The 23,302-nt window shown below is 41.2% G+C and overlaps 1 protein-coding gene across 3 annotated transcripts in view; it reads left to right on the top strand.

The window, feature by feature from the left end:
- SMTN (smoothelin) overlaps positions 1–23,302 on the top strand; it is a 123,474-nt gene that overhangs the window by 83,078 nt on the left and 17,094 nt on the right. For 2 of the 3 annotated variants that reach the window (XM_073671179.1, XM_073671177.1), the window contains exons 11-18: positions 6,433–6,585; positions 6,701–6,776; positions 7,166–7,330; positions 8,805–8,867; positions 9,553–9,616; positions 10,504–10,656; positions 11,054–11,177; positions 15,314–15,465. In XM_073671179.1, coding sequence (XP_073527280.1) covers positions 6,433–6,585; positions 6,701–6,776; positions 7,166–7,330; positions 8,805–8,867; positions 9,553–9,616; positions 10,504–10,656; positions 11,054–11,177; positions 15,314–15,465 — 950 coding nt within the window. Of the gene's footprint in view, positions 1–6,432; positions 6,586–6,700; positions 6,777–7,165; positions 7,331–8,804; positions 8,868–9,552; positions 9,617–10,503; positions 10,657–11,053; positions 11,178–15,313; positions 15,466–19,008; positions 19,179–23,302 lie in introns of all 3 variants that reach the window. The other variant, XM_073671178.1, reaches the window with a different exon arrangement.

Raw genomic sequence — 23,302 nt, 5'->3', positions numbered from 1 at the left:
TAAGTTGGTAAATGATAGAACTATACCTCCCCCTCCATAGTCTATCCCTTAATCACACGGTAAGGGTGCAGATCTAGACTAGCATGAATACCGAATGTATAGTGGAGGAAAGGTATTGGGTTTCCTTAGCCTGTAGAGAATGAATGTCGCTGTAGGCTATTCTAAGAGCTCTGTTCTCTAGCTGTATGGCACTTTCAAGGGCAGCTCATAGGTTCACTGCATTAAGTTATAGCTTGGATAATGTCTCACCATTCGGAAGTTCAGTTGTGATTGCGGTTATGCACTCAGGGGTCTGGGAAGGGAGATATTGCTCTAGAGTTGTTTGATGGATACCTCCTAATGATGAGCTGGTGATCAATCCAATCCTACATGGACCACAGATCAATAGCTCTCCAATACCAGGAGCTCACCCAGCAGCACTGTAAATGGCTATTTATTGCACTTGGTCATCAGCCTAAAAAAATAAAAAAAATGATTATAGGCAAATGCCTAAAGGATAAATGGGAAGTGTTCCTATTGGTGGAGGTTGATCTTCCTCAGTCCATACTATTATTTTAGTCCCACGTTCAAACTGATTAAGCCAGAAATAGTTCTAATAATCCTTAAGAATAAGGGCAATCTGTCAGCAGGTTTTTGCTATATGTAATCTGAGAGCAACATGATGTAGGGTTTGAGAAACTTATTAGTGATGTCACATACAAGGCTGTGGGTTGCTGTTTCAATAAAATCAGTATTTTATCAGCAGGAGATTATCACTATAGGAGAAGGTGTCTTGTGCCTCCCAGTTCTGGTACTTTACGGAAAGCTGCTAATCAGCAGGGTTATACAGGGCTCCGCGTTCTTGGCACTGCTAGATCTGCAGCAGAGAAAACTGTGATTGTATCAAAATGACAGCATGCACACCAGCACGTGACACTTTGCTGGATTCATACATCATGCTAAAAACCTGTTGACAGATTCCCTTTAAGGTACATTTTTGGCTCATGTTAGGTTAAATTAAAATTTTCTTTTTAATCTGTGTATAGGAATTTGAAAGAGAAATGCCTCCTAAGTGAAGCTCCAGCATTAAGTAACATTATAGATTATATTGCTATTGGGATTTGGTTCTGTACTGCCCTTACACTAATGTCATGTCAGTTCATCCACTGGATGTGTTGGTGTCTACTTACATGTAAAGGATGTTGATCCAGGGACAAACCACGAACATCCTGTGTTTCCAAACCCAAACTGTTGGCGTTCTGTGTGCTCCCCAGAGCCGGCTTCCCCTCCTCGTCACTGCTGCTCAGGGAAAGCCTATTAAAATACAGCACGATGCCTTTTTTGGCTTCACATCATAGTCCATATTGTATTAAGAAATTAATAATTTATTAAGGACCAGTAGTGACTCACCACTTGGAAACTGCTGCAGATAATCTTATGTTAAATCTTGCCACTAAAAACTGTCCTTCAGTAGTATTTCCATTCTGTTTGGCTCCTCCGCCAGAACGAAGCTTCTTATTTTCTTGAATAATTGGATCATATTGTTCCTTTGCACTCAGCAGAATTATTCATTTCTACTGTTTAGAGGTAGAACAGGGAAACTTTAGCTTATGTCAGTCATCGCTGGTCTGTCTCCAGGTCAGGACTGAAACTTTTCCAGATTTTAGTATTTTTTGTGTATATCATTTGTCTTGGCACCTTATTACTGAGCTCCCTTTACCACTGATACAGACATGAGGATAGATTTTAAAGATCTCCCAAGGAAAACATTATGATGTGCACAGGGTGTGAAATCCAGATAAGGGCGCAACTTTTTTATTTTAATTAGAATCAACTCCCACTCCCCCACTCCCCCCCCCAAAAAAAGACCTAGTGTCCATAAGGAAAATAAAGTCACTGTCAAAAGGGTTGCATGGGATAAAAAAAAAAGCCCCCAAAAATGGCTGTGGTTCAACAGTGCCTCACCTGTCCCCAGGTTGCCTGTGGTATTACAGTCCAGCTCTAGTCACTTCAATGGGGCTGAGCTGTAATGTCAGCCATAATCCACTGACAGTTCTGACGCGGTTTCCGGTAAAGAAGCAGTACATACCTGCCCATTAATAAAGTGTAGACAGTGAATTTGTAGACTGACGATCTGCATGTCAGCACAGTTTCAACCAAGGTGCGGTCACAGCGTGTGAATCAGCCTCAAAAGAAAAAAAAGAAGTAAAAACAAAACAAATTTAGAAAAAAAAAAAAAAAAACTATATTTTTTTTTATATTTTCAGATTAGGATTGTGTATAGAAGGCCCCCAGAAAGGCCAGTGAGCAGGTCAGGCATCTATAATATTATGGGGGTGAGGTGCCGTCGCACATCGCTAATGAGGCATTGTTGCTAAGCAAACAGAGAAAAATTATAATTAATGGGACCGGAATTGGTCTGTGATCGTCTGCGTATTAATTACATAGTTTTTTGCTGTTTCAGTTCCTAGTAAATACCAGTGAGTTTGCAGGGTATATCCCTGTTTCTGTATTGCAGGAACACCTTGTATTGTATTTAAGCCGTGCTGGGAGGAGAGTGGTTAACTTTCCTGTTGTTCCAGTGCTAGGATTTGGCAGCTTCCTGCCACCTGCTGTGTCCACATCTTTCTTCCCCTTTGTCTGCAGAAAGATATTATGTAAATATATTTATAGCTCCTGTCTGTAAACATCCCCCCATATCAGGATTAGTAGGGGGATCAGAGCCGGACACTAGCTGTGTCCTTGGACAGATCCGCTCTGATACGTGATCATAACTGTACTGGAAAGCAGACCCCCTGCACCCACTCAGTCTCCTCTGTCCTAGGTCGTGTTCACATCTAGTGGTCCTGGCCGTGTCTCTGCACTGCCTACTGCTTGGATCTGGTACTCCCGACAAAGTGTTGCCTTTTGTCCCCCTGATCCAAGCTGAGCTTGTCCAACTATGCCTAGTGCAGGCATCCAGGAGCTGGATAACCAGCACCCAGAATCCATGCAGAACGCGGGCCATGAATTTGTGCTCTTTCAGAAGCAAGTCACTCAGCAACTGCGGGACATGGCCATGTTGTTGGAACCACTGACGTCTGCAGTCAATGACTTGAAGGAAGAAAATCTTCTTCTTCATTTGGAACAAGCTCGGTTGACACGGCAGGTGGAAGAGCTAACTCTTTTTCTTGGGGCACAGGAAGCTTGTGGTTCTGTACCCCATCCTCCAAGGTTTGCCAGTACACGAAGATCTTCCTCGGTACATCTATCTAGAAGTAACAGTCTTGTAAGTCCCCCACGTGTGTGCATTGTATCTGGGCTGCAAGAAGTTTTTTTTTTTTTTTTGCTTTTTATAGTTTTCAGGGCAGTTATCTTTAATAGTGGCTACGGAAGAGGCGAGGAGGTAACATGATGGCCTTCAATGATTTTACTCTTTAAGGCCATGTTCATACATTCAGTATTTGGTCAGTATTTTACATCAGCTAAAACTAGGAGTGGGTGAGAAATACAGAAGTGGTGACGTTTTCTATTATACTTTTCCTCTGACTGTTGTCCTGATTTTGAGTTATTAATACTGATGTAAAATACTGAACGTGTGAACGTGGCCTAACCCTCTAAAATTATCCATGTGTATTTTAATGGGATGAATGCTCTTTCTTTAAAGCTAGAGGTCCTTGTGTCCTCTCCAATTTCATACACTTTTGTCTATTTAAATTGGCTGCTATCAGTCATGCTATTAAATTTATTGTACCCCGGTTACATGACAGAGTACAGCCAGGAAACTGATGTCAGCCATGCCTGCTAATTCTGTGTTTCTGCAGCGTTTCATGTTTAATATCTTAAAATTACTAGGAACAGCAAGGGGAAATAACTATATAATGTTTAACTATAGATTCCCTACTTTTTCCACTTTCTACAATTATTCAGATTCTAGTACAGGAATCTGTAATTGACTACAGCCTCATATTGCTATATACCATATACCAGCAGTAGCTAACCTTAGAGTAACCGCCGTTTTAACATTTTTATTTCATACATCCATAGTACACATGAAAATAAGCAATCTTGTAATATGTTATCAGGAACAAAAATCTTTTTTTCTCCTCCTGGATTGATTTTTCAACTTCATGTCTAGGATAAAATCTGTATTTGGTGAAGACTGACTTTCCTAATTCTTAGAGACGACGTGATTGATGCTGCTAAGACGCTATGAAGAAAGGAGGAGGGAGGAGCAAGAGGCCGGCACACATTCTGCTGCTAGTTCTACTGAAACAATGGTTATTTAACTTTTCACCATAAATCCATGGTAAAAAAAAAAAAGTTAAACCGAAACAGTTTGAGGAGAACTTGCAGCTGAATGTGTCTGCCTCTACCAAAGCCCTCCTACTATCCCCTCCCTTCTCTATAGAATCTTAAAAGCACCAACTTCATCTCCTATCGCAGTAATGTGTAGGGCTGTATTCACTGATTACTTATTTTACCTAGGAATTGAGATCTAAAGTTCAATCCAGGTGAAGAAAGAAGCCGATTTCTCTGATAAGATATCACAAAATTGCTTATATTCATGGGTACTATGATTCATGAAACACAATGGAAGCGACAGTTACGGTTTTAAGATTTTTTTTTTTTAGTGTTAGTATTACTAGAATTATCTTTTAGTGTTTATTTTTGAGTAATAACTGTAGTTTTATTACTAATAATATCCGACCGCAGCATGTTATAGAGCAGGAAGAGCTGTGTGAAACTATATAGTATAAGGGAAGAGTCAGAAGGCCGTAAAACTCGGACTGGCCGCCGGATCTCTGGACCGCAGCATGATTGCTGTATAGAAATATATGCTATCGCTCTGAGGTCAGGAGAGCCGACGGACAGACCGAGCATCGCGCTGCAATCCTCATCAGTTATATGGCAGTCTGACTCTTCCCTTAATTGTATCCATTTTAGTAGGAGTTGCGTGGCAGTACTAATCAATGATCGACAACCCTCTGTATATGCAGTCATGCAGTGAAGTCGGTCAGTCGTTGAGTAGGACCACCCAAGTAGAGACAGAAGAGTGTTCAATAGATGAATTACAAGTCATATTGCCAATTTTTCCACAAACCTATCAATCTATAAAGCTTCTTATGTTATTGCCTGCTGATTGCACACAATTTCCAAGGTAATGGGTTTCCCCTATAGCTCCATGGTATTGAGTAAAGCTAATTGCACAAGAACAGGTTCCATTAATATGACATGCTGGTGGACGGCTTCAATGTTGCCTCTGACATTAGGACCTCCATATACACAAGCCAATGTCTATATTTTGGCTGTGTTCCTCAGTAGTATTTTGTGTGGCTGACCTAGCTTAGAATCACTATTATATGACTTTCTAAGGGTATGTTCACATTGTTGGATGCAGTTTTTGAAGTTAAAGCCATGAATGGATCATAAAAAAAAGACACCTATGGAAGACCAATACTTTTCCTTAAATCCTTTCTCGACTTTGGCTTTAAACACTGAACGTGGATACCGAGCCTAATTCTTCAGATACCTTGGTGTTAATTTGTCGCGGTTCCCCAGTACGGCATCTAGTGAAGTGCTTTGAATTGTTCAGTAACATGTTGTCTCCTGATATAGCTATTTGGATTTGGTGCCAGATACATTCCTATCTGTTTGTGTGGTTTACTCAATTCATTTCTCCAGATCCTCCATTACAGACTGATTTCACACCGTGCAGACAGATTACTGTGGTCCTGCTCATTTTTTTTTCATCAGTGAAATGTTCTAACACGTATGATAATGTACAGTGACACATGGAACGCATTCTCCGGCTGACACTAAGAAGTTTAATTTAGAAAACTTTACACTACGGGCTGGATTTCTCCATGACTGGGTGACTTAAAGTATGTTTTAACCAATGTTTGACCAAATAATATCTTTGGCCCCCAGTGATCAGCTGTAATATTGGGTAAAACCAAGCACCTAGTGTTCAATGGGTTTGCCATGTAATGTATACACATATTGGATCCTCTAGTATGGAAGACTGTTTTTGGAACGACTTTGGATGATGAAGGATAAACCTCCTTCATTTTCAGATATCTTAAAGTTTTTGTGGCCAAAATCTTCCCAATGAACATACCCCCTGAGGTACCATTTTTGTTACGGTCACTGGTCCCATTCCAGAAAACAGTAAGCTTCCCTTAGTCCTGACTGCAAGGAAGTCTGTAATTGAAGGCACATCTCATCTTGCATGTCAAACATGTAGGAATACTTTTATGTAAATGTCATCAGTAGGCCGTTGAAGGTGACATACCAGGAACATGTTTTGCAAACTAAATTTCCCATAATTGGATACCCAATTAAAATGTTACTAATTATTGCTTAATTTCCAAGATCTAAAAAGAAATGGACAATAAACTGTCTAATTTCTGTCTCTATTCTATAATCCATGTACTAGTAGCGTGCTTGACCTAATGTCTTGCTGTTCTGCAGGTTGAGCCGGATCCATCACAACCGGGCAATCAGCAGGTTGAGGTATTTCTTCCCAGCACAACCGAAATTGTGAAAGTGGAGCAAGAAAAAAAGGGCAAAGTGACAGCTGAGGATCTGCGCGCCATTGAAGATGAGGATCTTCTTGATAAAATGGTGAGGCCAAGTGGGGTATGCTTTTTTTTTTTTTTTTTTTTTTTTTTTTTTTTTGTGTTGTGGGTTTTCTCTTGTGGAGAGTCTCATTCATGTATTGTTGCTTTTTGTGATCCAGTTGGATGGCACCACAGACTTCGAAGAGAGGAGGTTAATCAGAACAGCCATGAGGGAGCTACGACAGAGAAAAAGAGGTACTTTACACCTCTTTAGCACCACATGGTGCACTGTTTCAAATCGGAAAAGTTGCTTTACATTGAGGATTTCCTGTAGATTTTTAGGCTAGATTTGCAGATCCAAAACTTCCAGTGGAAAAAAAAACTCATTGACTTGCTGCAAATCCGTATTTAATACAGAAACAGCTTTGTGGCTGATCTGCCACTGAATACATATGTATACATATCGTCATGTTGCTGCATACTGATTATTTCATAGTGTGTCAAGATGCTCAAATGCTCTTGGGTGTATCTAGCATTGATACTGAACTTTGTTATAAGTCTTAACGCTTTTTAAGCAAGTTACTTTTGAATGGTAAAATGTCTTTGGCTTGTACATTTTATTGAATATATTTGCTTTTTGTTAGAACAACGGGAGAAGGAAAGAGATCAGCGCTTACAGGAGCTAAAGACCAAGGAGAAGGAGTCCAGGATGGCAAGGAGCACTGAGACAAGTTTACGACAGACTGAAACCACAAATCATGGTTCGGCCACTAGCACCATCACTAAAACGCAGAGGTTGGTGCAGTCAAGTAAGTAACTGATTGTCTAGATGCAGTCCCCAGAAGGATTATTATTATTATTGTAAAATAAAGGTCTCATTGGTGGCCACTGATGCAGACACAATGGAGATTTGATTGGAAATATTACACCTACAGTGGTGTGTTGGTGTGTTTTTTTTTTTCTTCTTTTTTTCTGTTTTACAAATGTTATATAAAATGTAAGTTACGTTAAATAAAAAAAAAAAGGAAACTTGTTTCTTAGCCTTGGTTAATAAAATGGCTTAATCATGCCAAGCCTGCATTAAAATTGACTTTTAATATAAAATCTGATGCAGTTCTGCAGATAAGACATGCTGTGGATATGAAAATCCTTAATTCTGCTCTGGCTCTTCTCCAGCATGATGTGGATGAGGCTTTGAAAATCCCATTGACTTGTATTGTACTGCATAGTCTGCCACTTTTGAACCTGGCCTAAATTTGATTAAAAAAAAAGACCAGTATGATTAGATTTGCTCTTTCTTTCTTCCCTTAATAGAGAATTTTGTTTGGACAGTATTAGAGGTTTTACCTCAATAGACCTAACCTATTCACAGTGTAGGTGATAGATGTCTTATCGCTAAGGCCCATCCTGACAATCAGGGCTGTGGAGTCGGTGTCCATTTTGGTGGAGTCTAAGTCATTATAAAATGGACGGTCTCTGACAATATATAATAAATTTGTTTCAGTAGTACAATGCAGGATGTGCTGTAAATGTTTTCATAAGAATTTGGGAAAGTTATGAAATGTCCTATAAATGTCTGTTCTATTCCTGATCCAGGCTTTTAGTGGAGATGAATCTGTGCTGCACTTTATGTACACGCTCAGTAGTGAGGCCGTGCTCTGGAGTCAGGGAAATTGAGTAGTGGGAGTCGGTGGTTTGGCTTACCAACTCTACCACCCTGCTGATAATTGGAATTGGGGTCTTTAGCCCTCGTTCCTCTTCACTGCATTACCGCAGTGAGGAGATCTTTGAATGGAGCAGTAGTTGAATAGCCATGGTACCAATTCGTTTAGTTTATGGTTAGGATAAATGCAGACATCTGAGAACTTCACTTTTCATAAGCACCAAAGACCTTGAAAAGAGCAGCAGGACCCAAGCTGAACCATTGCTACACACAAGCTCACTGCACGACTGGGCTCTGGACCTCCGTTCTAGTGACTGGTCTGGGACCCAGTGGTAGAATGCCCATCAATCAGACCTTTATAGCCTATATAATCATAATTTATCAGAGAAAATCCTTTGAAATAATACACAAAGTATATGAAGGACAGTTCTGTCAGGGTTAGTTTGGCCTAGTCACATAGGTGACTAGAAGTCATGAAGCATTTACCCATAGCTCTTGTATAAAGTAGTTATCTCATTTGTGATGCGCCCCCATTGTACTGCATTTGTCCCCATGTGTGTCAGTCATGTTTGGTGTCGAAACAGGATTTGCTTTTTAAATATAAATGTTCTGTTTTGCAGATGATGGCAGCAAAACATCAAGAACAACGACTGTAGAGGCCAGTTATGTAAAACGATCAGAAAGTGAGTATATACAATTTCTGATAAGCCCATTGATTTTCTAATTGCATAACATGCTTAAAGGGATTGGAAGCACCAATGAGGCTGGAACCGCATTATTAATGTTTTCTATTTAAAGTGGCATCTGCATTATTCCTTCGGTTATCTTTGCATGTTTAGTCATTGTAGTCATATGACAAAGCAAGGTCATATTTTAGTTGACTAATGTGAATTGCCTTTTTTTAAAAATAATGGTAAGCTTTTAATCCCTTCACAGTATTTCAGTAACCGATACACTGTCACCATTCATAGATTAAGTAAGCTTTAAAGTTAATGAGTGAAATCTACAAGGTTTTAAGAAAAATATGCTATTTATTAGATTGCATAAAATAATAATGTGGTTCTCCCTCTGGCATTATTTTATAGTTGTAATAAGTGCAAAATCTAAAATGTTAACTAAAAAATTCTTATAGCTACAGATTTGGAAATGTACTTATTTCATGTCCTTTTTTTTAAAACTTTACTACTTGTAAATAATAAAACCTAAAAACGTAGTAACTTTTTAATTATTTTTTGAGTTTTATTTTATAGGTTGCACAAAAGAAAGGTTAAACGGGTTTTATAAACGTTTTGTACCCTGCACCCAATGCTTTAATCTCAAAACACTTTTAATATGTATATTGATTTCTAAGAATATTTATAATTGCAGATGGCGGGACAGTTGTTCAGACAAAATCTTCATTCAGTGCATCTACATCTAAGAAGGTCGGCAGGTAAATATGAAAATCTACATGAGTTGCTTTCACTGTATTGTCTGTATAAATATGGACTTCCATAATATTACCACTCTTAGAGGCACATTAGTATTAGAGATGAGTAAGTTTTTAATATTATATCTGCTAGCTGTATTCTAACATCCTTCATTGACTTGTGTGAAAAATATGGCACCAGAATGATAAAATCACTCATTAAAAAAAAATCACCTTCAGAGTTTTGCCAAAGGTTCCCTTGTTTTAATCAGGTTTTATGTTGGCATTAGAGTGCTGAGCATATTCTAGCACCCTCTTTACGTTACCCACTGGGAGTCACGACGTCTTTGTTTAGCATATTCATAAAGTTTGATTTTAAGCACCACTCCAGTGTGTTTTTGTTTTTTCACCGCCGGAGTGGTTTCTCAAACATATGTTCATTGCTTGTAGTAGAATACTTACCAGCCAACGTCTTCTGCTGTTCTGTGTGGCTCCGGACATATTCTAGCTGTGACCTGCCCGGTGGCTTCAGTGTTTGCTGGGTGGACCGGAAGTCATGTCTCAATATAAGTCTGAGCCAGAACGACTCTCATAGACTTACATTGAGAGCTTGTGACTATTACATCTGACTTCTGGTCAGTCTGTAGCTGCTGTTACAAGAAGGCAGAATGGTGCCAGAGTGACACCAGGAAGAGCAGAAAACTGCAGCTGGTATTTTACGAGGGGCAGAAAACAGACATTAGTGATGCCACTCTGGGGGTGAAATAAAATAAATCACTGGAGTGGTCCTTTAAATTTGCCGAAAATTATCTATTTTCTAGGCTTGCTTATGTAAACATTTTTTTTTGTTTTTGGTCATAATACATGCACATCATGAACGGTATAAAACCCATTAACTATCATGTTAACAGTATTTTTGAACGGGAGGATGATGGTGTGGCTGCCTTGGAAAGGAGGCAAGCAGAAAAGAAGAAAGAGCTCATGAAAGCACAAAGTCTTCCTAAAACGCCAGCCACACAGGCTCGCAAGGCCATGATTGAAAAACTGGAGAAAGATAGTGGAAGGTATTGAGAATTTAGTCTTCCCGTTGTTTTAACAGGGATGATTTTATTTTGTTTTTTTCTTGCATAAATTATATACAATTTTTAGTTTCTGTTGTAGCTTATCAGAGTAATTATTTGAAAGACCATATTTCATGTTGTCTGCAGGAACAGCCAGACCGTCTTATTCAATGCAAACTGCATATAATGTTCTTTACAATGAATGAATGAAACGCTCTTCTGAAGTGGAAATGTTACAGATAACAATTATAAACGGAGTTTGTAGCGATTCAGAAAATACTTTACATTAAATTAATGAAACATTTCTAATGTAATGTTTCATTGTTCTGTATTCATTTCAGAAGTTTCTGTTACTTTTTATGGATCATGTAATTCTTTTTTTTTTTTCTTATGTTTGCAGTCCATCAACTCCAGCCTTTTCCAAAGTTGCCACCCCCCGGACTGCAGCATTTGGTGTTCCTAATGCTAACAGTATCAAGCAGATGTTGTTAGACTGGTGCAAAGCGAAAACTAGAGGTTATGACGTAAGTGTCGGGTGAAATCTACAAAGCTTGTTGTTAAGATTCTGGCGTAATACTGCTGGAAACCAGTAGCCAAAGGAGCACGTGCAGGAACAGCAAGCAGTTATAGATGTACTTGGATATAACAAAGGCGTTGTAGGGAACAATCTGTAGATGAATGAGAACAATCGAGGAAAGAATGTTCAGGAGCTGAGACTGAAACTAAGCTAACAGCTAGACCCAATACTCAAGCAATGAGTGAGAAATCCATTTGGATAAGTAGGCCCAAACAGGAAGCAAGATGGATTCCAAGGTTCAAATCTGCCATCTTAGTAAAAGGCAATTGCAGAACACAACAGTAGCCTCCAGTGGTAAGTAGTGGGATTGCAGCATAATTAAGGTGAACAATAGCAGTCGCTAGAAAGACAACCGGAATTCTGACACTTGTATAGTGCACTGCCATTATAATAATCTCTAGTGCAGCACCTGAGGTGGAAGGGAGAACAACTTTAATTTATTTTGTAATTAATCTATATAGTTAATTCATATTCTGCTCTGTATAAACATCTCCTGGAATTAGGGCTTTGATGCCAAATTTTATTGTAGGCTATTTTATAAAGCTAGAACATTGCAGGCAAAGAGAAAATAAAATGTCAGCGTTGCATGAAGCAGCTAATGAGACCAATTACTGCAAACCAGGCCTAGAAATCATTGCTGTAATCTGATTGATTGCGATCACCACCACACGTTATATGGCATAATCTGACCTATTATACACTGCTCAAAAAAATAAAGGGAACGCTCAAATAACACATCCTAGATTTGAATGAATGAAATATTCTCATTGAGTACTTTGTTCTGTACAAAGTTGAATGTGCTGACAACAAAATCACACAAAAATCATCAATGGAAATCAAATTTATTAACCAATGGAGGCCTGGATTTGGAGTCACCCCCAAAATTAAAGTGGAAAAACACACTACAGGCTGATCCAACTTTGATGTAATGTCCTTAAAACAAGTCAAAATGAGGCTCCGTATTGTGTGTGGCCTCCACGTGCCTGTATGACCTCCCTACAACGCCTGGGCATGCTCATGATGAGGTTGCGGTTGGTCTCGTGTGGGATATCCTCCAAGACCTGGACTAAAGCATCCGCCAACTCCTGGACAGTCTGTTGTGCAACGGAACGTTGGTGGATGGATCGAGACACGACGTCCCAGATGTGCTCAATCGGATTCAGGTCTTGGGAATGGGCGGGCCAGTCCATAGCTTCAATGCCTTCATCTTGCAGGAACTGCTGACACACTCCAGCCACATGAGGTCTGGCATTGTCCTGCATTAGGAGGAACCCAGGGCCAACCGCACCAGCATATGGTCTCACAAGGGGTCTGAAGATCTCCTCTCAGTACCTAATGGCAGTCAGGCTACCTCTGGCGAGCACATGGAGGGCTGTGCGGCCCTCCAAAGAAATGCCACACCTCACCATTACTGACCCACTGCAAAACCGGTCATGCTGAAGGATGTTGCAGGCAGCAGATCGCTCTCCACGGCATCTCCAGACTGTCACGTCTGTCACATGTGCTCAGTGTGAACCTGCTTTCATCTGTGAAGAGCACTGGGCGCCAGTGGAGACTTTGCCAATCCTGGTGTTCTGTGGCAAATGCCAAGCGTCCTGCACACGGTTGGGCTGTGAGCACAACCCCCATCTGTGGACGTCGGGCCCTCATAACACCCTCATGGAGTCGGTTTCTAACCGTTTGTGCAGACACATGCACATTTGTGGCCTGCTGGAGGTCATTTTGCAGGGCTCTGGCAGTGCTCCTCCTGTTCCTTCTTGCACAAAGGCGGAGGTAGCGGTCCTGCTGCTGGGTTGTTGCCCTCCTACGGCCCCCTCCACGTCTCCTGGTAGCGCCTCCAGCCTCTGGACACTACGCTGACAGACACAGCAAACCTTCTTGCCACAGCTCGCATTGATGTGCCATACTGGATGAGCTGATCTACCTGAGCAACTTCTGTGGGTTGTAGAGTCCGTCTCATGCTACCACGAGTGTGAAAGCACAACCAACATTCAAAAGTGACCAAAACATCAGCCAGAAAGCATTGGTACTGAGATGTGGTCTGTGGTCCCCACCTTCAGAACCACTCCTTTATTGAGCGTGTCTTGATAATTGCCAATAATTTCCATCTATTGTGTATTCCATTTGCACAACAGTATGTGAAATTGATTGTCAATCAGTGTTGCTTCCTAAGTGGACAGTTTGATTTCACAGAAGTTTGATTTACTTGGAGTTATTCTGTTTGTGTTCCCTTTATTTTTTTGAGCAGTGTATTTGCACAAATCCCTACCTGTGCTATATTCTGCTGGATCAGTAAGGAACAGTAGACTGATCTGTAAATGTTCCTAAGAGTTTCATGTGTATTAAGTTACAAATATTTGGACAGTGCAGAATTTTCATCATTCAGCCTCTGTGCACCAGCAAGGTGTCCCTAGAATTCATAGTTACAAAAATATTGCACTGACAGTTTGGGGATTAAAACCAGCTTTTACATACCATATTATTTTCTACCTTGCTATTAAAAGCACCCCAGCTTTAGACAGCAGTAAATGGGAAAAACATAGTTAAACTTCCCTAGTGGTGTAAAGTGGAGGTGCCAATATCACACATTTGAATGCAGTAAGTTAGAATATAAAAGTAATAGATCTTCTGCAGCATGTGTATCATACACATATAGCTTTGCATTATGTACACTGTGCAGCGCACACATGCATAACACTGTCGCATCCATACTCATCTTTGCTATATACACACACAGCTCTGCTACGTCCACACGCAGTGTACACACTTTTGAAGTTACTTCTTAGCATGTGATTGATCACATAACCTGAAAGGTTCTTCTGCTAGTCGGGATGTGCCCCCGTAATGATGTGCAGGTCCTTATTTGCTTGCTCTCCTGCTCTGCATCCTGAGATAGATCCGTGTTGGGCATTATGATAGAGAACTGTGCAGCTGCATTGTTCTCTGTGATTGGGAAGGATGCTGTGTTGATTATAGTAAGCTGCAGTATAAGACGCACTTTTTTTATTTATTTATTTTTTTCCTTTTAAAGGAAGATTTTATTTATTTTTCGCAAAAAAATGTAGTCTTTTAGTCAGTATGTCAGTTCTTCCAAATTGGACAAATATAGCCATTATATTTAATACTTGGATGCAATTACTTTGTGGTCAATGACTGCTTGAAGTCAGGAACTCAGAAAGCAGGTTAATTCGAGTGACTTTGATATTGAAGCTATTGGGTTAAAGTGGTGGCATATTTTGGTAATTCTCCATCTGTAGTGTGCAGCACGGTCCTATCAGCTCGACAGCATTTGACTGAATTTTTAGTAGAATGTATTGCTATAACATCCCAAAATTCATCCTGATACTTGTATCTGCAATCACACAATCAGCAAACCTAGTTCTATTGGCAGTTTTGGGGCAAATAATGGAACTGCACACCAAGGTGCCTAATAGTAGGACTCTTCAATCCAAAATACAATGTGTAGAGTTCTACGCACTTTGATCTTGGTGCATAAATCGATTTAATTCACTCTATTCCATGATCAGAACTGAAATAAAATGTTGGTTTCCTTCCAACAATACATGGACTGTATCTTTTGTGCAGGGCATCATGGTCTCTTAAACTAGAAAGTTATCCTAATAATTTGAAGTCATATCTACTCAAAGAATTAAAGACCATGCAGAAAAGCTGGAGTCACCTGCGCTTCCTATAGTATCAAATGAATATACTGCTGGAAATATTCCATAACTGCAGTACGGATGTAAATGTAACGCTACAGCACTGTGTACACTGATCATAATGTGCACGAACAACCTCATATTTATATACATGAAAAATAATAGAAGGCATTTATTCCTATGTATGTGTATGAGCCCATCTGCTGGCAACAAGGAGACCACATTTAGATGAGACCCAACTCCTAACACTCTGCTGTCTTTGTGACAACCTCAAATGAGCCTGTTTGGAGTAGACGGACTTTTCAATCCATTGTACAGAGGCTATATGAGAATTGTCACTGTCCAAATGCTTCATCTGTTTGGGTCTGAAGGTTTTTTCCCGGTGCTCCATGTGAGGACTAACTATTTCTATATTTCTTTCCAGCATGTGAACATCCAGAACTTTTCTTCCAGCTGGAGTGATGGAATGGCATTTTGTGCCTTGGTCCACAATTTCTTCCCTGAGGCATTTGACTACAACCAGCTCAGTCCACAAAACAGGAGACAGAATTTTGACTTGGCATTCTCTGCTGCAGAGTACGTAATGAATTATTTGCCATATACTCCATTTTATCGGACTGTTATTGGGGTCTAAGAGTTAAACTCTTGTATATAAATAACAGAATACATGTAAAGACTTGGGGGAAGGTCTGTTCTTTACGATTCAGTAAAATAGAGCTTTAGTTATGCACGTGCTTGTTTTATGAGAATCTTTAGTTTCTGTTGCAGTCTGTGGTCATAAGACTGCATATGTACTTTTTTTTTTTTTTTTTTTCCTACGAATCAAATCTGTGGTCACTGAAGGCATGTTCACATAATGCACAGAAAAGAATAAGCAATGTATGCATTTATCTGCACAGATTATATAGAATTGTAGAATTACCCTATGGTTACATCACGTGCCAATGCTTAGAATGTCCCAGTGAGCACATCAATATTATCAGTCCCGCTGCCCTCTTATGAAGGGTCATTCTTGCAGAATAAATGATATTCCACACCCTTAAGTCTAGTAGAGAATGACTAGCACGTTGCATCTTTCAGGGAAAATTGGTGTTTAGTCGAAGGTTCACTCCTTTTCTTCTAGTTTGCCCTTTTTTTCCAATTGCAAAAAGTGCTGCTTATTCACCAAGTACAGCAATACCTTTTACATGGCCAGTCCATTCTGCCACTGCTGAGAAATCAGCATTAAAATGGATATGCAAAAGAAGCCAAAGAATTATTTGTAGATCAGAAACCTCTGTCACTCCAGCTCTATTCCTTGCTCATTGCCGCCTCCTCCTGCTGTTTGACACAAAGGAAAGGAGTAGTCGGTCATGCAGGAGAAGGCGGCACTGGGCGGGGAATGGAGCTGGAGTGGCAGAGGCTTCAGATCTACAAACAGTTCTTCGGCTTCATTTGCATATCAATTTGAACCCTGATTTCTCCGTAACGGAGGAACGTACTGGCCATATAAAGGTATTGCTGGACTTCTCATTGAAATAGCTTTATGTCCATATAAATAGTTTGGGGTGTCAAATCATGCTGACATATTCCTTTTGAATGACACCTATAGTAAAATGACTACAACAAAAATTCTTTGAAGTAAAATAGTATGTTCATATACAGGTTGTTTTTTTTTGTATTTTTTTTTTCCTTACCTGGATTTTAGCGCAGATTTTGCTTTTTTTTAAAACTAAGAAATAAATTACATTTGAAAGACCACTTCAACAACACTTCGAATAAGCGTTCTATTGATTTCAATGGGAAATCACACCTACAGTGTAAATAGTGCTGTTTTTTTTTTACCAGCAACTTGTCTTTTCTTGAGGCAATTCCACTTGCATAAAAAAAAAGCTCAAAGTTGACTACTCAATGAAATGAAGCAGAAAAAAAGCCAGATTCACAAAAATGCATAAAAAACCCCACCAGAAAAGTTCTCATCAATAACTGTCAGTATAGGCTGAAAGGAAAACTACAAAGGTGGTCCACTGGGTGTGCTAGATTGGCAATCAAGTGACAATCATGGAGTATTGTGCATAGCTGCAGACGTTTGCATATTTCTTTTCATGCTGCCACTGGTTCCTAGTATAGAAGCTTGTAATTAGATCTACAATTTGTGTTAATTGCATTCTGCAATAAAAAAGCTTTTCTTTTCTTATTTTGGGCTGTAACATTTCCTTCTCTCCCCCGCCGCCCCAATGTATTGATTGATTCAGAGCTCTTTTATGATCCTGATTAACCTGCTTTGTTTTACGCTTTTCTTGTGAAAAATCTTAAACTTTAGTTTTCTCCATTTTTTTTTTTTTTTTTTTTTTTTTTTTTTTTTTTTTTTTTTAAGCTATTTGTATAGAAAATGTATCTAAATATTGTGCTTCCCTTTTGTCTTCTATCCAATGGTTTCTGGAGTAATTCCACTATTATTGGATTGCATTGGATTTGACATTAATTTGGGGAAGGGAGTCCGTTCTCTGGGGCGGTGTATAGGCGCAGTAGTGTTGCTACGCAGTCTGAACTCCAAATTCTCACATGTTTGCCCTGCTGATCCTCTGCTTGGTGTGATGGCTTATTTCATGGCATTAATCATTACTCTGCTTTTCTGCATGAACCAGCACTATGCATGCTTATTGTAATACACTCCATTTGTTCATTTCTTTCATTTGTTTTAGTACTGGGCTTACGTTTTGTTTGGAATCATGAATGATTTTGATGTATATGAATATTTTTAAAACAACTTGGACAACCTCATGTTTGTTTGAATACATTGTGCTTTTCTTACGAGTGTTCTCCACATTTAGAAAAGTGGACCCAAACTGTTCAGATAATAGTAAAAAAAGGACATACCCTCTCTTGGTCTAGCGCTGGCTTCCTTCCGCTGCCCAAGTCTATGTTTTGGCTGCAACAATGGCGTCATGTTGACTGCTCATATCAATTACCACTGAGGTCAGCAGTACTACTGTCTGATGGTAGGGGGCCTCTCTTCTAAAAGTGGAAAGTCCTTTTAAAAAAATGGGAAATCTGTGCTAGGTTTTAGTATATGCAATATTTAGCTCCTTCAATCTGAATGTGTTCCTAGAGTTATTCTTATGTTTAGTGTCCAGTGTTGTACCCCATTAAGGTTCAATGTGGCAGCTTGTATAGACTTTACCAGACACAAACCTCCTAATAAGCCATAGTGCTGTAAAAGACAGTGGCCATCTCCTACAGCGAGGAGATAAAGTAGATAAAGACCTAGATGGTGGCCAAACTAGCTATTCATCCCATTACTCAAGCCTTGTATCATGTAGCCTGTCACAGCCATATACGGCTAATCTGCGACCAGAAATCTTCTTGTAGCCTAGTAAGGAGAAACATGACATGCCAAATAGATACAGGAGTGCGTCCTTTATCAGGCTTCATAAATTTTATATGGTTCCCTTGGGTAAAGTCCCAATTTTCAAGTAGCTGACTAGTAAAGGCATGTGTGTACTTGGCTTCATTTCCAAAGACATGTGTCTGACTACAGTGATTTACTACTACTGAAGTACCTTCTGCTTGAAATCCAGAAATGGTGGAAGATATATAATCTCAATATTCTGGTCCTTGTTGGAACCTCTCCTCAGCTAAAGCTGAGAATAATTAACTCCTTCCTTGCCCCATAACATTGGGATGGTCAGAGAGGGGAAAGGTGTGGGTTCTGATGCAGCTTTTAGGGTTGCATTGAGATGGTTTTCCCAGTATAGCCGCAGACTACACAAATACACCACTTACTCTGCAAATACTCAGATTCGGAAAAAGAATCTGTGTCACGTCTTAACTCTGGCTTTTTGCACCTCACAGGGACTGTTTCCCCTATTTACCACCTCTCCCCCAGCTACAGTCACACCCCATGTCATTGTCCAAGGTCTGATTGTAACCCCATTGATATTTTTTTTGCTCTCCCCAACCATGCACCTCAATTCTTGAACACGCACAGCATGGGTATGTTCATGTTAATGGCACCAGAATGTTTAAACCACTCATGAATGTCTCTTGTCTCTTCTTTTTTCTTTCTCTCCCTCCACTTGGCTGTGTTCACTGGTCCCCCTTCTATCTTTCCACCTCTTCTCGTCCGTTCACCCCTAGGAAGCACGCTGACTGTCCGCAGTTGCTAGACGCAGAGGATATGGTCCGCATGCGAGAACCGGACTGGAAGTGTGTTTACACGTACATCCAGGAGTTCTACCGCTGCCTGGTGCAGAAGGGGATGGTAAAAACCAAAAAGTCCTAGGACTTTTTCCGACATAGACACAATGGTGAGAATGAATTTCTTGGTTCCTGACAAAGGTGTATGTGTACTTTATAACAGAGCATGTATATCCTGCAGCGCTAGTGATTGGATTTATGTGAAAGCTGTTAGAAAATGCCTAGCTTGTCAAGAAGCCTGCTTCCTCTTAAGGAATACAGCTGAGGTTCTTGGTTTCACACTTCATCTTGTCTTGTGGATTATCTCACACGTCACTGAGTGTTTCCAGAGTAACTGTTCTTGTGCTAAACAGTACCCGCCTGTCACGGGCCAGGAGTATTGTAGTACGCTCAGATATTGGACACGAAAGTGTGTTGAATTTTTAGTAAGGTCTAAATGAAACTGTATGAAAATGTCTATGAATATCTTAACATATTAATATGGTAACTCCCGTTATTTTAAATGTTATTTAAAGGATACCAGTTGCGTTGTATATGCAGTCCGATCTGTGGACAGCATGGTTTATAGAATGATGCGTAGGTTTGTGAGAAAAGAGGCATTATAACTTGTATTTTATTCATTAAAATGCTTGGTGTTTGTATTTGAGTCCACTGGGCATTACTAGTGACTGACAGTCATACAGGGAAGGCTGTCAATCACTAGGACCGCCCATGGGACTCCTAGGCATACAAACACCAGGTATTTCAATTACTAAAATGCAAGGTTTACTTTTTCCACAAAAAAAAGTATATCAATCTGAGCAACTCCTCCTGCTCTAGAACATCCAGAAACCTAAAAACCATCCTGGTAAAATGTCCTTCCGTGAAAGTACCTAATGATGTAAGTGCCATTGTTCCCTTAGTACATCTTTTTATCGGTCGACCATGACCGCACCACGAGAGAGGAGATCCGCCCACCAAGGACAGGAAACCTACAGGCTTAAAAGGGGCGGCCCTCTCTATTACAGGCTCGTGGAAAACAGGATGGCGACGGCTGTCGAGCAGCGCTCCTATCTGGGATCTGCAGCTCCAGCGTCTGTGTGTGTTCCCCTATCTGGGAATGGCACAGCATTCTTGCACCGGATAAGCAGGGGGCTGCTCCCCTATCTGGGGTGCCAGCCCTTTCATCATCTGCTTCAGCCAGGTTTGCGCCCCTTTCTGTGGAGGAGTCTGCCTCTGGACTGATCCGTACTGCAGTGGGACTGCGCCCCTATCTGGGGTGGCAGGGCCCACCATCGCCCTGAAGATGATGCGGGTTGCGTGGGATGCCGTCCCCATCGACATCCAGCGGAGGTCGGCGGGCTGGATATCCAGAACGCTGCACCCCGATCTGGGGTAGCAGGCCCGTTGATCTTTGCAGAGCCTACCTTTGGTGGCGGCGACTGGAACTTCCCACACGAGGCTCGTGCGGGCGCACACTTCTGGCCTCCTCCTGTAAGTCGCGGCCTAATGAAGTCACCGCGCCTCGGGGCGATCACGTGACCGGGACCCGGAAATCCGGTCACGTGCACCTAAGTGTAAGTGCGCTATTAACCGCGGCGGGGGGGCACCAAGCGTCCCTGTGTGAAAAAAAAAAAAAAAAGGGGGAGATGTATTTGATTAAAGTCAGGTGGCTGAGGGGTGGAACAGGTGCTATTTACCTAGCCCAAGCTCCACTGTTCAGGGCTTCCCAGCTTCGTTCTCCCTATCATGGAGTCCGATAATGAGCAGCAGCAAGTTCAGCAGCCGCCATCTCCACCATCTCAGCGGCTGTTTGGGGAGCTCCAAAAAGTGCGTCACCCTCTTGTTACTGGTAATGCCCGGTCCTCAGGAAAACGAGGTTCGGCGTCTAAGTCCAGTCATCACGGTTCCATAAAGCCTCCAGGGATGATCCCCCGGCTGAGAAGGGTTCCTCCTCCAAATCGGTACCAGCCCTTTTGAGCCACCTGGGTAAGTGATCTTCGAGAAAGTTCACTTAGTGATGGAGTATCCCTTCTCCCCTTCTATTTTTAATAGGGGAAGAAGTGTACCTCCAAGACCAAGCATGTTCAATGTGCATTGTGTAACACTGTCCTTCCCGACTCATATCCCAAAAAATTGTCAGTCCTGTATAAATTAGACGCTAGCAGAGGAGACTCCTAGCTTGACCTCAGGATTAAAAACCTTGGTCAAGTCTGAAATTAGTAAAATCCTCTCTAAAAAGACTAAAGGAAAGGTGGATACAGACCATGAGATCTCCCCAGCCCCTGACGACTCTGCCTCTTCATCATCCACTTCCTCAGATAGCGGTACGGGTCAGCATTGTTTCCCACTTAATGGAGTCGATGGCTTGATTAAAGCAATTCGGTCAACCATGGGTATTACAGAGGCCAGACCAGAAAAATCAGTCCAGGATGTAATGTTCAGGGGGCTGGGACAAAGGAAAAGAAGAAGTTTTCCCTTTAACGATAAAATTCAGGACTTGATACATAGAGAATGGAAAAGGCCAGAAAGAAAGGGTATTCTTCCTCCGTTCTTTAAAAGAAAATACCCCTTTGAAGACTCAGCTTCTTCTTCCTGGGAGAAAGCCCCAAGAATAGATGTGGCTATAGTGAAGGCATCTAGGGGATCCTCCCTCCCCTTTGACGATATGGGGGCTCTTAAGGACCCTTTGGATAGGAAAGCCAACACCTTTCTCAAAGGGACCTGGGAAACGTCTGCGGGGACCTTAAAGCCAGCGGTTGCTGCTACTTGTACTGCCAGGTCCCTAATGATATGGTTGGACCACTTGAATCCCATCTGAGAAATAACACCCCCAGGAAGGAGATTTTATCAAATATGTCACTCCTACAGGGGGCAGCTGCCTTCCTGGCGGATGCATCGGCGGATTCAGTCAGATTGGCAGCGAGGTCAGCCGCCATGTCCAACGCAGCCCGTAGAGCCTTGTGGCTTAAATGTTGGCCAGGTGATATTCCGACAAGAACGAGACTCTGTACTATTCCATGTGAAGGAGAGAATTTTTTTGGGCCTGTTCTGGACGAACGTCTGGATAAAGCTAGTGACAAAAAGAAAGGTTTCCCTAGCTTGTCTGTCCCTGCTTTAAACGTCCTTTCCATAGGAGAAGGTTTCTACGAAAAAGACCGCAGAAGGGTCAGGAGAAGTGGGAAGACCACAGACCGAAAGGTAGAGGGCTCCTATTTGGCTCTTCTCCTTCTAACCGGGGACCCCGGAAACCGAGTCAATGACTCACAGCCCAGGTGGGGGGGTGGCTGTTGGGCTTCTTACCTGCCTTGACAAAAATTTCTGCTAGTAACTGGATCCTTGATCTGGTAGGTTCGGGTCTGAGGTTCGAGTTTCGGCAGATTCCTCGTGGGAGAGTCATCTTGACCCCAAACCGTCCCTCGGTATTAGAGCAGACGGCCCTACAAGTGGAAGTCCTGAACTTGGTTCATAAAGCAGTCCTAGTGGAGGTCCCGACAGCAGAAAAGGGGCTAGGATTCTACTCTCCTCTTTTTGGTTTCTAAGCCTGACTGTTCTTTTAGGTGCATTATTAACCTTAAAGTTCTTAAGTTTTTGTTAGTTCCCACCTTTAAGATGGAATCCATTAAATCTACAATAAAGTTACTTTTTTCAGGTTGTTACATGGTAGTGTTGGATCTAAAAAATGCCTATTACCATGTACCTATACATATGGATTTCCAGAAATACCTTAGGGTGGCTTTGATCATAGATGGAGAAATTAAACATTTCCAGTTTAGAGCCTTACCATTCGGTCTGGCCATAGCCCCCAGGGTATTTACTAAGATTATAGCGGAAGTCATGGCTCATGTTAGGGAACATAATATTTTAATTATCCCTTACCTGGATGATTTCTTGATAGTTGGAGACTCGGCCTCCCAATGTGATAATCACCTAAAATTAGTATCCTCCATCTTAGAAAGTCTGGGCTGGATCCTAAATCTATAAAAGTCCAGGGTAGTGCCTTCAAAAATACAGCAGTTCTTGGGTATTATGCTGGATTCAGACCTTCAAATAGGTTTCCTCCCGGAAGCCAAAAAACAAAAGGTTAAAATCCTAGTAGAGAAAGCATTATCAAACCCAGTCATGTCCCTAAGAGCTGCAATGTCCTTGTTGGGTACCCTGTCATCTTGCCTTCCCGGGGTTCTATGGGCACAATACCACTCCAGAGTTCTACTGTGGGACGTCCTACATAATGAGGTTTTGTTAGATGGGCACT

This window comes from Phyllobates terribilis, unplaced genomic scaffold (assembly GCF_046119375.1).
Source record: "Phyllobates terribilis strain yellow unplaced genomic scaffold, ASM4611937v1 Scaffold_1__5_contigs__length_1240528914, whole genome shotgun sequence".
Lineage (NCBI taxonomy): Eukaryota > Metazoa > Chordata > Amphibia > Anura > Dendrobatidae > Phyllobates > Phyllobates terribilis.
Note: the sequence above shows the minus strand (reverse complement) of the source record. Positions and strands in the feature narration are given on the sequence as shown.